At 41.1% G+C, this 14,920-nt stretch overlaps 1 protein-coding gene across 1 annotated transcript in view; it reads left to right on the top strand.

The window, feature by feature from the left end:
- The first annotated feature begins 1,346 nt into the window (after positions 1–1,346).
- LOC133137702 (CMP-N-acetylneuraminate-beta-galactosamide-alpha-2,3-sialyltransferase 1-like) overlaps positions 1,347–14,920 on the top strand; it is a 28,735-nt gene continuing 15,161 nt past the window's right edge. Inside the window, exons 1-2 of the mRNA XM_061256035.1 lie at positions 1,347–1,634; positions 5,739–5,935. Coding sequence (XP_061112019.1) covers positions 1,347–1,634; positions 5,739–5,935 — 485 coding nt within the window. The remainder of the gene's footprint in view (positions 1,635–5,738; positions 5,936–14,920) is intronic.

The following is a 14,920-nucleotide window of genomic DNA, read 5'->3' as shown; positions in this document are numbered from 1 at the left end:
GTCTAGGTTTTGTCTAAGTTGTTAGTGTTTTCGTGTATTGTTACCATATGTGCTTCCCATAGTCTGTCTTCCCATTCAATTGTTTTCACTTCCTTCTTATCATGCACACCTGATTGTGATTCCTCGTTATCCCTCTATATAAGCCTGTCTGTTTTATTAGTTCTTTGCCAGATTGTCATGTACTTTCACTTTGCTTTCCAACGGTTGTCCAACAGGTGAAATTAATGACAAGACACAGGAAGTACATATAAGGAGAGGGAGGCGGAGACATTACATTACATTAATGGCATTTGGCAGACGCTCTTATCCAGAGCTATGTACAGTTGATTTAACTAAACAGGAAACAATCCTTCCCTGGAGCAATGCTGCAGGGTTAAGGGCCTTGCTCAAGAGCCCAATGGCTGTGTGGATCTTATTGTAGCTACACCGGGATTAGAACCACTGACCTTGTGTGTCCCAGTCATTTACCTTAACCACTACGCCACAGGCCGCCCTACAACAACAACAAATGGAGCACAGGTGAAACAAATGAATGAGAGGGAATGAAACTGAAAACACTATGGTGGTCACAGAGGGAAATAAGCGGCAAAAACACTAGGGACTTAGACAGAAATCAGGAAATGGAGAAACACAGATGGCCAAAAGGGCACAGACATGACTTTAAAAAGTTAGGTGCATTACTGTAACTCAAACATAATTTTGTTGAGTGTAATCAATCCTTCTTTGTTTTCTTTCTAGGAGGGTGATTTTAAGCAAAGCAACAGATTATCCAGACCTTAACCTCATTACGTTGCTTCAAAAAGAAGAAAGCAAGGCCCTTCCTACCACACATCTTCCTGACAGGAAGCACAGCGATCATTACCCTCCAAGGAATCCCAATTCTGATTGAGAAATACAAATACAAAGACAAATACTGACCTCACTCTCACTATCTGTTTCAGATATATTTATTGAACTTTTTTTTTAAAGATTAATAGTTTTGTACAACAGGGTAGAAAATATATTCCCCAAGCGGTATTTTCAAAAGTGCTGTTGACTGAGGCTGACTGTCTCGTGTTGGAACTTCAAATTGTCACATTTTTTCTCCTGTTTGGACTTCATCTCTCATCTACAACTGTTTAATTACATTCCATACTTGCAGTTTGCAATGCAGAAAACCCCAATTTGTGAATTGCATGTATTTGCCTTCAGAGAACTGTTAAAATGATGACATTCCCTGCCTTAATATGTCATGCACTTCTTTTCTGATCCAATCCTTTCAACCCCTAGTCTCAGGTCAAACACTCCATTGAGGAACTTCTCTGTCTACTTTCCAGTCTTTAAACACAACACTTATAATTTACAAAATGCTGATCTTCGAGCATCCAAAAAGGGGTTTCACTGCGCTGTTCTGCATCATTACCATCACCGTGTTTTTATTCAGCTACAACTACAGTGCCACAACATCATACTTTTTCAAATTTGCCTTCCGACGGGTAGAGAAACCTGTTTCCAAGGCATTGTGTGCCTGCAGCCAGTGCATCTCTGTAGAGGACGAAGACCCCTGGTTCATGGGACGCTTTAAGAAGTCTATACCACCACTCATGTCGAAGAAGAACAGCATCCTTTCTGAGGGCACCTATAAGTGGTGGCAGGTAAGCACACACAAACATGAATTCCTACCAGTCATCACATTTTCCGAATGCCTGGGGTTCATATAAAGCAGCTTTTTCTCTTTGCAGAAAGATGTGTGATAACTTATCCCTTCCCCTTGGGCTCTTTCAGTTATGAAGATGCGTTTTATTAATTTGCACCTGCATTATTTGTCTGTATGTTAGGGTATGTTAGTGGTTCAGATACTTTGTATAATGAAGTGAGTATTGTTGTGATGAATGATGCATGCATTAAATAGGACTGTATGAAATAGTGGCCCCCAAAGAAAAGTGATGCAGCACAACGGATAAACTTTATTTTTGTGCAGCCTGTAGCCTAGTGGCTAAGGTACATGACTGGGCCCTGGTAGGTTGGTGGTTCAAGCCCTGGTGTAGCCACGATAAGATCTGCAGAGCTGCGAGGACCTTTCACTTTTCTGCAAAAAGGGTTTTACATTTCACAGTTCAATTTCAAAACGGCATATTTTGGAGTACAGATATAATTACCAGCAGAACTACAAGCTCCAATAAACACTTAGTGAGCTCTTTATTAGGTATTTATAATACTTCTTTTTTAGACTTCTGCTGCTTTAGCCTATCCATTTAAGAGGTTTGATGCGTTGTGTGTTCAGAGATGCCCTTCTGCATAACACTGTTGTAGTGTGTGGTTATATGCGTTACTGTCACCTTTGACCAATCTGGCCTTTCTCCACTGACCTCTCATTAACAAGGCGTTTTTGCCGGCAGAGCTTACACTCACTGGATATTTTTTATTTTTTGCACCATTCTCTGCAAACTCTCAAGACTGTTGTGAAAATCCCAGGAGATCAGCAGTTTCTGAGATATTCAAACCACCCTGTCTGGCACCAACAATCATTCCATGGTTCAAAGTCACTTAGTCGTTTAGTTAGTTACTGTCACATGTTTGGCTGATTAAATATATTGCAAGCTGGTGTACAGGTATATCTACTAAAGTGCTCAGTGAGTATATAACCCCTTTGGTTGATTATTTTGAACATGACTTCAATGAATAAACCCCCAGAGATGAATTGAGAGGTATAAGGCATGGCTTTCTAGTGTTGAACTATTACCATGTCCAACAGGAGACGAAAGCCCAATTACAGCAAGGTTAGCGCCTGCCACTTTTTATTTAATAGGAAATACTTCATTTTGACTTAAAAACCAAACTGCATGCTGATTGCAGCTGTGCCAAGGTCCAGGGTCCCAACAGAGCCCAGACTTAAAGCAGCTTTCATGTAGTTCCTGAAAGAGTGAGGCAATATAATTAATTACCGGCCATGTGTCACAACAGGGACGTACTACCTGTTGGTTCCTGGGCAAAAGCCATCCCATTTCTTTTGTAAGGTCTCCTAGTCATCAAACATTTTGTCCTCCAACAAGCTTTGTCTACTCTGTCTAACTCCTGGGGCTCATTCCTCACTTATTTTTTACCGTCTTCCTTTTTTTGCCTCATTGCTCCTAGGCAAGGAAAGGAAGCCAGAAAAAGATGTGAAAGAGAAAACTGAGAAAATGTGAATTTGGCAAATGGAATGTCCTTGCCCCTTCATATATCAGTTACAGACTTGGCAGATGCGTGGCAGATGGGGAGAGGTGGATCCACAGATTGATCATGTATACTTTCTCTATAAACACAAATTCAGAAATAAATATTTCTGTAGTGTCAAGGATTGGCGGAGAGCCAGGGGCGACCAAGGATGATACCTTATAAGTATTAATAATATTAATACCACAAAATCCCAGGAGATAAGGGAACCGGGAAAACACAGATACGGAAGGGGACTTCTCCCGGGACAGGGGGAGGAACAGAAATGAATACGGAGACACTCTCCGATCAAATCAAAAGTAACGCCCAAAACGGCTATCAGAAAATAAAGTGACCCTTCAAAAACAGGGCAAACAACCCAACAGAAATAAGTGCTGAAATGCGAGCACTGAAAACCCCAGTCCGGGGAAACAAAATAAAAGTACAACCTAGCAAAAACACCAGGCACGAAAATAAATAACCATGAGATGCAGCTCAGGGAAAAACGCAAAACCAAAATACATTTACCGGGGACAACATCCCTCACCCAAGAGCTCACACGAGCACGAAAATAAAAGGAGAAACAAAGAACCTTGAGAAGGGCGTCAGCTGTGCACACTGCACTAACGAACTGAGCACCCTTCTTACCTTTTTCCTTAAACAGTGAAAAGAAACCCAACCGGCACGATACCTGACTCATATCAGAACCGAGTCTACCGTGTGCTTTTACCAGCTTTGCGCTAGAGCGAACAGTGGACACCAAAGCGTCGACCGATTGTCCGCGAGTGCTTTATATACCTTCAGGAGGTAGGTACCCTTGGCACTAATGAGGGCCAGGTGAAAATAATAAACCCCCCTGGTGGCCACCATTCAAAGTCCTTCTGCAAAGGATGCACTCAAGCAGTGCAAAGGAGCATGCAAACTCCTGATCTCCTTGAGGAAATATTTAAGGGGCTGGAATGTTCTTAAAGATGGTGGAACTTTACTGGAAGGAACAAGGAAACCGGGAAAGATAAAATAAGCGATTGGAATAAGCCCCGACCATTTCTTTATATCTGCCATTGTTCTTTTGTTGTTTTCCCTACTCAGTCATGCTTCTCAAGACACCTGAGTGAGGAACCCACTGTGCGACCAGCTGTGTGTGTGTGTGTGTATGTGTGTCTGTGTGAGTGTGTGTGTGCATGTGCAGTCTGTTTTACTCACTGATTACAGCTCTCTACTGTCTATGTAAATGTGCATGTGAAAAATGTAAAGCCTCAATAATGGCAGAGAAAAACCATGTACCGTAAATCCTCAAATTGTGTCCGGGGTCTTTTATTTACTTAGGCTGCACAAAGCACAGGCCTTTATTTGGAGCAGGCTTGTATTCGGGGCAGGCCTTTATTTCTTATTAGGCTTCTGTTGTAGAATTTTATTCTTAGAGTTAAAGTAAAATGCTACACTTAAAGTGGGCCAACACTGTTCAACACTTCCTGTAACCGTTCAGAAATCAATTAGTGTAGGCTAATCAGGAACACCGTTTGGTAAGTCATAGTGTCGGTCTTAACAGACTTAGTTTATTGCAAATATTCTCGAACACAATAAATCACATGCAAGTCCAGAATCCATAAAATAACAACTTGCCAGGCACGCCTTCATGAACAATAACAAATTAGCGTAGATAACAGCAAGTTAAGGATCTTTTTTTCCTAAAGTGTGTTTTATTGTGAGACATGCGTTTCGTTTGGAGCAGCATACCGGTAGGCTATCAAAAGATTTTCGCTTTGGTTTGGGATTTTTGGACTGTTTGATTCTATTGCTGGGACTGATGGGCACTGAAATCTGGGGGGTATTTGATGGTTCACTGTTAAGTTTTATGTAGTTGAAAGAGTGTCGGGTTTCCACCCGTCTGTTTATTGCGAGCCAAGGCAGCCACTTTCATTCATTCATTGAACGTGCTCTGTGCTGTAAATACATGGAAAACTTATTGCGTAGCCAAGTAGCCTAAATTGAGTTAATTTTTAATTTTGCCTGATTTACTTTTTTATTAAATTTGTAGGCTGGAATGCCTCACGGCAACAATTGTGTTTAAATGTATACTGCTTCAGCCTTTGGCAAGCTACTCAGAAGGGGGCGGCAAGCGACTGGTAGCTTGAGAGGAACATGTTGGAGACCCATGTTGTAGGACAACGACTTTTCATTGGCAACAGTATTAAACCAACCAACAATATAAAATATTAAGAAGAGCTCTTTTATTTCATTGAATTAAATCGAAACAATGTCTTCTAGTGCTCATGGACTGATAGCCCTACTGGTAGGCAATATTACCCCGGCTTGTATTTGGGGGCCAGCCTTTATTTGTCCAAATCGGCCACGCCCCCGGCTATTAACCCGAGGCCCGGCTTCAAATAGAATCCCGGACACAATTTGAGGATTTACTGTAAGTATAATCTTCCATCTGCCTAAGGTTATATGAAGAAATGCTTTGTGCATTGTGCTGCTTTGATAGCTACTCGTCGCTCTTGTAAATTAACTCTTAATCAGCTGAGATAAATTTTTGTGTGGATCTTATTCTGTGTCACCAGCGGCTACAGACCCGCCCCCAACCCGCAGCCAACTATAAAAAGGCAGTGGAGCGATTATTCCAGATCATCCCAGACAAGGAGCACTACATGGACTCAGGGCCCAATCGTTGCAGGACTTGCGCTGTTGTAGGAAATTCTGGGAACCTCAAGGGATCCAACTATGGAAGCCTCATTGACTCCAATGACTTCGTCATAAGGTGACTGACTCAGCCTAACCCAATCTAGCACTATGTAACATGGAATGTAGAATTGAGCTATATCATACAATATAGATTATTTTGGAAAGCCTGTGTATAATAAAATGTGTGTGTTAGTGTATGTTGTGGTAAAATTGAGGTTAGTAAACGAGGCCAACCGGTATTAAGTATTTGTATTCAGAAATGGAACAAACTGGTTGTGTGTTTTTTCAATTGGAAAGTAATGCAATTTGGGCAGAGGTCACATCTCATAGCTGTCATTTTTCCCATTCTGTTTCACTGCATTTACAGTCCAACACTCAAACTTTATTTATAAAGCACATTTCCTGTACAAAAGATTTTAAAAAAACATTTAAGACAGGACAATGTCTGGTCCTGTTTTACACATAATTTTTCCTGTCTCACACACCAGGACAAATAACAGACAATAGAAATGTAAAAATTTTTAAACTTTGCCATTATGGGTTATTGAGTGTACATTGATGAGCAAAAATAGCTGTCTTTTCCATTTAAAATTAGATCTACAACACAATAAAATGTGCAAAAAGAGAAGGGGTCTGAATACTTTCTGAAGCCACTGTATATCACATTGAAATGATTGCCAGAACACACATTCATGCTATCAGCAATAGCATTACATAATTAATTCATTACAGCATTTTATTTAATGATGGCAGGGGTCCACATTTGCAACATCAAAAAGATTGATGTTAATGCAGAGCAGATTAAGATGCCTCTTCATCTTTAGGAAGTCCTCTTTATGGCAAGAGTGGTCTACTCAACATGCTCTCTGATGTAACTAGTCTGAGATATTTGTCCATTCTGAAACTTGCAGACAAGCAATATCTCCAAGTTTGCTTGATCAAAGCCTGAATGGAACTCTGCAATACACATAGAACACTAGCAATAGATTTGGGTTTGAGACTAGTACATTTGAAACCACTGTATGACACTGCCTTATTATCCTGTACAAAATAGTGGCTGTGGCCACTATTCTTCACATTCTTCACCCTTTATTAGCTCTTGACAAAATTATACAGTATTTTGAATTTCATATTGACACATTTTTCAAAACATGGTACTGTTTTGTATTTTATATATTTCTATTTTATACTAATATAACTGTACTATACTCTAGAACTACTATACTATTCTAAAATATGCATACTGGCTGTAGATATCAGATTGACTCAATTACATTTAGAGTGGAAACAAAGCTGCGTCGGGCTCCAGAAAAGTGTACCCAATAGCGAGACCACAGAAGTTAAGTCTTTATTAACTTCCATGCAGAGTAAACAGGCGAGGGTCAAGAACCAACAAACAGGTGTAATGGAGATCAGACAGTTTGTAAACAATAATCTACGCAGGGGTCCGGTAGCCAGGCAAATGGATACAACAAAGAAATCCAAAGCATTGTCGAGGTCACAGGCAGAGGGTTGAGAACAATAAGGCAGTCGAAACTGGCAGATAAACAGAATCGAAATCCAAAAACACAAACCAGTAAATGAAACGAGTCCGAACACAGTGGGTCGATAACGAACAGAAGGGTAATCCAAGAAACAGAAGTCGACAACAAAACTGCAGGTCTCCCCAAATTAGTCCGAACAAATACACGGGATACATGGGAGATCAGACACTGGAAAGTATGGGGGAAGAACAAAATCTGGCAAAGACTAGACAGAATAGACAGGTTTATATCGACAGATAAGAAGGGGAAAGAACAATCTGGTGTGCACGATAACAAGGAAGTGAAAACGGATGAAACGAATGATAGGGAATTAATCAACCGAAAGACAGACTATGGGAAGCACAGAGGGTAACAAATGGCGAAAACGCTGGGGGCTAAAACAGATAACAGAAAACACAGATCATGACAGGTAGCAGTGTTCATTGCATAGGTGGCATTACTGTGAGAAGCCAAAATGGGAAGAACATTTTCCCATTTGAATGGGAGCACCTTCCAATTTTAATACTGATCCAATTGTTTCATGACACTGTTGAAAAGTGCAAAAAGACTTGTTTATGAAGTTAGAATTGAACTGCAAGTATCTGTTTACAGTTGCCTGGATATGAGTTTTTTATTTTTTATTTACCAACATTTGCAAATGTGTGTTGCAAAGTTATATTCCATACGTATTCCCAACAAAAATGTATACATATCGAAAACTAGTGAATAATGACCATAATTTAAATTGCTTTTGTTTTCGTCTCAATGTAAGAGATCTAATATAATTGTCAGGCTGGTGAGCAGAGAAACCAGATGCAACCAGGAAGTAGGTAGAGCTGAGGTTTTATTTTCGTAATTCAACAGAGAGTTCAATCGCCGGCAAACAATCACAGTGGCTTGGTTGTAGACACAGGCAAAAGGTTCATACACAGAATAACAATCCAAGGGGTTTACAGTACAGAGTAGACAATCAGGAAAATGCTTGAGAGAATTCAGGAGACACTTAACAATCTAGCAAAGTAAATGTGGAGACATACAAGTATAAATACACAGGTGAACTAAACTGAAACGACCATCAGGTGTGAGAATGGAGATGAGGGAATTACAAACAGGTGAAAGTTAGAACAAAATGTAACATGAAACCGACAACGCAAAATAGAACGCAACACAGGGTGTGACAATGAGTGATGGTAATTGGTGAGACAAATAAATGAGACAATAACGTGATCTGAAACATAAGACATTTATTAGGGAAAAAACACGGAATTTGACATTAATCTTGCTCATCTTACTGGCATTAAGCCTGTTCATCTCTTTACTTCAAAAGTAATTAAGTCATGACACTGATACTGAAAGCTTTCTTATATCTGCACAAAAGAAGTGATTTAATACACCTGACTAATCGGAAATAGTCGAGAAGCCAACTGTCCGATTACTTTTGGTCCCCTAAAATGGGGTGGACAATATATAAAAATCGATGCACTTCCTACACGGATCACCCCATGTGGATGTAAATACCTTTAAATTAAAGGTGACAGTCTCCACTGAATATTCTTTTTATTGTTACATTTCAAATTGAATGTGCTGGAGTAGAGAGCCAAAATAAATTGTAAATTTGTACCTCTGTCAAAATACGGACTGCACTGTATGTATTCCTCTGGATATACTGATAATGAGAAGTAACTGTGATTGCCCTGATCTCTCATGCAAATCCCCTTCCCCTAAATCTTTAGCAAGAGTTTCTAGAGCTAAGAGCACTGTTCTTGTGTGATACATGTTAGAATCCTACTCCTTCAGCTTCACTGGAGGCACATATACATTTTTTTCTTTATTCATTTTTTAAAATACCTATCCACTGTCTTGGCTTCATATCTTGTCAGTGCAGCCAGCAAAAACTTAAATGCTTGAAACCTATCTCATTATAAAGGAACTTGCTGGTGGGTCATGTAAAAATAGTCTTTGGCTGACAGGAAATGTAATTCTTGAATCCTTTTTCCCATTGTTAACGACTAAACACAATGCAGGGTAGGTCAGTTCTGGGCATTCTGAGAGTGCATCGAGAAATACTACTCATAATAATAGTTCTAGTTTTCCAGGAATACTGGTTTTCCTACACCTTGTTTTCTCACCTACTGGTCTTCACTATTATTGTAACAAATTAAAGGGTTTATGAACACATTGCTGCAAGCCTGATGTACTGCGAGGCTATGTCTGCTGCATATTTGAACTTCAACTTTACACTTTTTATTTTGCCACACTTGTAGCCTACCTTTCTGACAACAGTAGATTGGTCAGGAATTTTACACAAATTTGGCTCTACTCATCTCTGTCATCACTAGACCCTAGAGGTTTACCATAACCAAAGCGAGGCGTGGGCTGGGTTACCATGAGCCCCTACAACGGTCTGCTGTGGAAACACAGATAATATGCAAATGTTTTGTATTTGGCGACACGTAAGGACATCTGGGTGCAGTTTTGGGAAAACGCATGTGAATGCTTGTAGATATCATTACCATATTTTGTTGACATCAAGTTGACATCAAGTTTGTGCACAAATATAAAGTAATTATGGGTTGGTCCTTGACTTAGCAATGGAGATATTCAGTGCTAAACTATAAAAACATAAGGCGTTCAGGAATGTTTTTTTATTTGAATGTATCTGACATAAATTTGACTCCAATTTCTGAATGATACAAGCAACTTCGTTCATTTAAGCCATGTGTTTGCAGTAAATAGTTTGAGATATATTTCATTGACTACTATCTTAATATCTGAATAAAATGAAAGAAAACAAAACAATGGGTATTACTTACAATTGAGTTTCTAGCTGGAAGTGCTTGGTTTCTCCTCGTATCGTGTATTGTCCTGTGACCCGTACTCCAGCTGTTCCGTATCCTCAAATGCAGCATTCCAATGCTGCAGGTGGTCGAGAGCTGTGCACAATACTTCAGCCCTAATATTACCTGCTTCAACTAGTTCAGCCAACTGATGTCTGTGCTGACAAATGATTCAGCACAGTAGCAGGCCTTTTAAATTGTGAAAGTGCAGTGCAACCTCAGTGACAGATATGTTGTCCTGTTCAATTACTTTGATTGCCCAGTTAAAGACAGCTGTTTGCTTTGTGGCAAAAAGAAAGCCACAGTTTAGTGCATGGGTCGTTGAAAATGTTTTTCAGTGTTGGGCACCACTTTGTGAGAGAGGAAATATGCCAGCAGTCCATCAAACATAAGCACTATCCTCTCCAGAGCTGGGCCTAGAGAGAGAAATGTGTGCTGCCATGCTGTAGCAATTTTGAATACTCCAGCTGGATGAATTGATAGAAGTCCTTCAGCTCATCCTCACAAACGTATAGATGGTAAATGGTTGGCATTTATATAGTGCCTTTATCCAAAGCGCTGTACAATTGATTCTTCTCATTCACCCATTCATACACACACACACCAACGGAGATTGACTGCTATGCAAGGCACCGACCAGCTCGTCAGGAGCATTTGGGGGTTAGGTGTCTTGCTCAGGGACACTTCGACACAGCCCCGGCGGGGATCGAACCGGCAACCCTCCGACTGCCAGACAACTGCTCTTACTGCCTGAGCCATTTCAGATATGAAAGCATTTGTACATCTTCACAGCAAAACTCTTTAAGTCAATTGGAAGGCAATCAGCTCCTGTTTGCAGACAGTTATGCACAATATGAGCATCACAGCCAATGCCTAAAATGTCTCTACCTAATTTACCCTGTAGCTTCCTCCAGACATTGTTCCTCCCGGCCCGCTTAGCACCGCCAAAATTTGTATTCGTATTGTCTACACAAAGTTCAATGAGATAGTTTTTCAATTGATTTAACATGCTATTCTGTTTGCAGATCTGACATTTCACCAGGCATAGATGAACTAAACTATTTCAATATTAACACCACTATCTGGCCGAAAGTAAAGCATTGGGAGTATTGGGAGTAGCTTTATGTCCTTATGATTTGATGCATCCACAATTAATGTGATATATGAACAAATCATAACACACTTCTTCCTCTGACAGCATTGTAAAACCCCACGCTAACCCAATGACGGAATTTAGCGAGGGCCGAAGGGGTTTGCGTGCTTGTCCTTCTGGTGTTGCCGGAAGAATATTAGTAGGGTTAAATAGTAATGACCGCTATGCGGAGAGTCTAGATCAGCTAATGAATAAACTACGTTACAAAGACTTTACTGGTCTGGGCTGACCAAGAATCTCCACAGTAGGGTCAATACATTTACCTTCGTTATCTGACTCCATTTAAGATATAATTTAGAAATTTGGGTTTGAAACATACGCGAACCTCGGGAGTGATTACACTCGACTCTTACCTGCGCCACCATTACTCAATATATGCTCCCGGGATTAGCATTATTGCTGAAATCTCAGTTCGGCGGAGAACTCAGAGGCTAGCCAACACAATACATGCAAAACACTGCCATGATTGTTGCGAGCCCAGGTCGGCGTGTATTTAGAGGGCTCCTTAGAGTTAACTTGACAGGAACCGGCGTATAAATGCCCATGGGTTCCCTTTGCGACAAATTACAAGAGCCATACACCACCAATCCTTTTATGGGCCAAACTTGACTGCCTTTCCCAGCTTGGAAACAACCACAAATGTACAAAAAATCATCAGACCCTACACCCCTGCCAGACCTCTTCGTTCAGCCTCCACAGGCCGCTTGGCACCTCCCCCTCTCAGAACCTCCACCTCACGCTCACGACTACTGTCTGTTCTGGCTCCACGGTGGTGGAACGAACTCCCCGTTGAGGTCAGAACTATAGAATCCCTCCCCACCTTCAAGCGCAAGCTGAAGACACACCTCTTCAAACAGCACCTCTCCCCATCCCTCCCTACCTCCCTGTGAACCTTAATTGTTGTCTCTGTGACTTGTGTATCAGTATTTTAGTTGGCTAGGTAAGCAGTGTTTGGATAGTTAACTTTGGTGACTTTTGCTCTTTGTTTGTTTGTTCAAAAAAAAAAAAAAAAAAAAAAAAAAAAAAAAAAATTGGCCCTTGTCCTTATCTTTGTTGTACAGGTAGCAGTTGAAATTGTACTTACCTCTAGGGTCTTTCAGCGAACTTATCCCTGGTTATGGGTATGCACTTTGTTGTACGTCGCTCTGGATAAGAGCGTCTGCCAAATGCCAATAATGTAATGTAAATGTACCAAGCCGCTGATCAGTCGGTCATTGGCCACCATTTCCCCCTGAGTATTCAGTTGTAATTTAGGCTGAAAAGGGTACAAGATGAATTAGAGTCATGGAGATCACACAAGTTATAAACAAAATAGGTTATTCGCAGACAGGCAGGTTATTAGCTTTAGAATTCCAATAGTCAATTACAGAATACACAAATTAAGAATAGAGAGAGTAAATCATCATAGTGTGGGAAGTCGATTACGGTCTTCCTGATACTTACATATACGTACAATATGCTGTGTGGGAAGTCGAATACGATCTTCCACTGCTACACATACATACATACACAAGACATGTTGTGTGGGAAGTCGAATACGATCTTCCCAAATTGGTCTGTCTCCCTTGCTTTTATGCCAAATCATATGTTTGGACCAGGCGGCAGTGCCATAAATCAACCTGGAGGGGTGGTCAAATCTGGAATTTAGACTTGTTAAGTAGGGAAAATGAGATGATTCCCAGAGAGGACGTGTAGGTTTTCCCTTGAGTTACTGAAACAATGGTTTATTAAACTCCATTTGCTATGAAATCTATCTCATCCGATTCCTTGATTTTACTGGATCACATCCATACCAAACAGATTACCCTTATGTTCTATTATGTTGCAGTTATCATGAAACTTCCCTCCTGATTATCCATTTTACATGCAATTCCCATTACTATTACATACGACTTAATGCAATAATATAAGGATCACATGGACAATGTTTTCAAAGGTTTTACCGGGTCTATTTACTATCTTAATAACAGTTTTGAATATTTAATCCAGGAGAGCAGTGTAATGACAGCAGTGCCCAAATGAGGGCACTGTGGTAGTGTCCGGAGCCTTTCCCAAAGGTGGTGGGTTACAGGCGCCTTCTCTTCCCATGACCCCTGTGACCTCTCAACTAAAACACAGCCACAGTCCATCTTCCCCTTATCTCCTTCGGCGCCGATGGCCTGAAACTCCCCAAAGGTAGTCTAAACAGTTTGACACATAAACCCCAGCTCTCAGGCTCCTCACAAATGGCAGCCCTTCCTAACCTTAACCACTACGCTACAGGCCGCCCCATCATATCTATGAATGATGTAGTTGGGAGTCTTCATGATAACTGCATTATGCTGTAAATATGTATTTGTGCCTCTCATGGTAATATACCTTTTGGATAAACCTGATTTGGGTGAATGAAAGGAAAGGAGACAAAACCCCAGATTGCTTGGTTTCTTCTCCTTATCTCCAAAATCCAGGCCTTAGTTCTTGACCCTAAAAAGGGGTCACCCATCTGTAATTTACAGCTGAAACAAATGGCTCCTACAGAGACAGCTTTTGCCCAGTTTCCCCTCGACTCCTGAATGGTTATGATATCAAAGTTAGACTGTTACTGTAGTGTTGAGGATTGGCGGAGAGCCAGGGGCGACCAAGGGTGATACCTTATAAGTATTAATAATATTAATACCACAAAATCCCGGGAGATAAGGGAACCGGGAAAACACAGGTACGGAAGGGGACCTCTCCCGGGACAGGGGGAGGAACAGAAACGAATACGGAGACACTCTCCGATCGAATCAAAAGAAACGCCCAAAACGGCTATCAGAAAATAAAGTGACCCTTCAAAAACAGGGCGAACAACCCAACAGAAATAAGTGCTGAAATGCGAGCACTGAATACCCCAGTCCGGTGAAACAAAATGAAAGTACAACCTAGCAAAAACACCAGGCACGAAAATAAATAACCATGAGACGCAGCTCAGGGAAAAACGCAAAACCAAAATACATTTACCGGGGACAACATCCCTCACCCAAGAGCTCACACGAGCACGAAAATAAAAGGAGAAACAAAGAACCTTGAGAAGGGCGTCAGCTGTGCACACTGCACTAACGAACTGAGCACCCTTCTTACCTTTCTCCTTAAACAGAGAAAAGAAACCCAACCAGCACAATACCTGACTCATATCAGAACCGAGTCTACCGTGTGCTTTTACCAGCTTTGCGCCAGAGCACACAGTGGACACCAAAGCGTCGACCGATTGTCCGCGAGTGCTTTATATACCTTCAGGAGGTAGGTACCCTTGGCACTAATGAGGGCCAGGTGAAAATAATAATGGCCACGATCGGTACTACCTCCCAACCCTGACAGTTACAAAAACTAGACTATTACACCAGTCGCACTGAACCAATCAGAATAACACCAAACATTACTATATTCTAACCTGGGATTATCATGAAACATCTTTATGCCATCTCCAGTATTCCTGTGCTCTCACCCTGTAAGTGATGTGAGAGAAGGGGGGCTCCCAAGGGGGCCCAGGAAGGCTCCTCCAGGAATCCTTCTCTAGCTCTCCCCCACAG

The sequence above is a fragment of the Conger conger genome, chromosome 9, assembly GCF_963514075.1.
Source record: "Conger conger chromosome 9, fConCon1.1, whole genome shotgun sequence".
Lineage (NCBI taxonomy): Eukaryota > Metazoa > Chordata > Actinopteri > Anguilliformes > Congridae > Conger > Conger conger.
The sequence above is the reverse complement of the archived record's forward strand: the minus strand, read 5'-3'. Positions and strand labels throughout refer to the sequence as shown.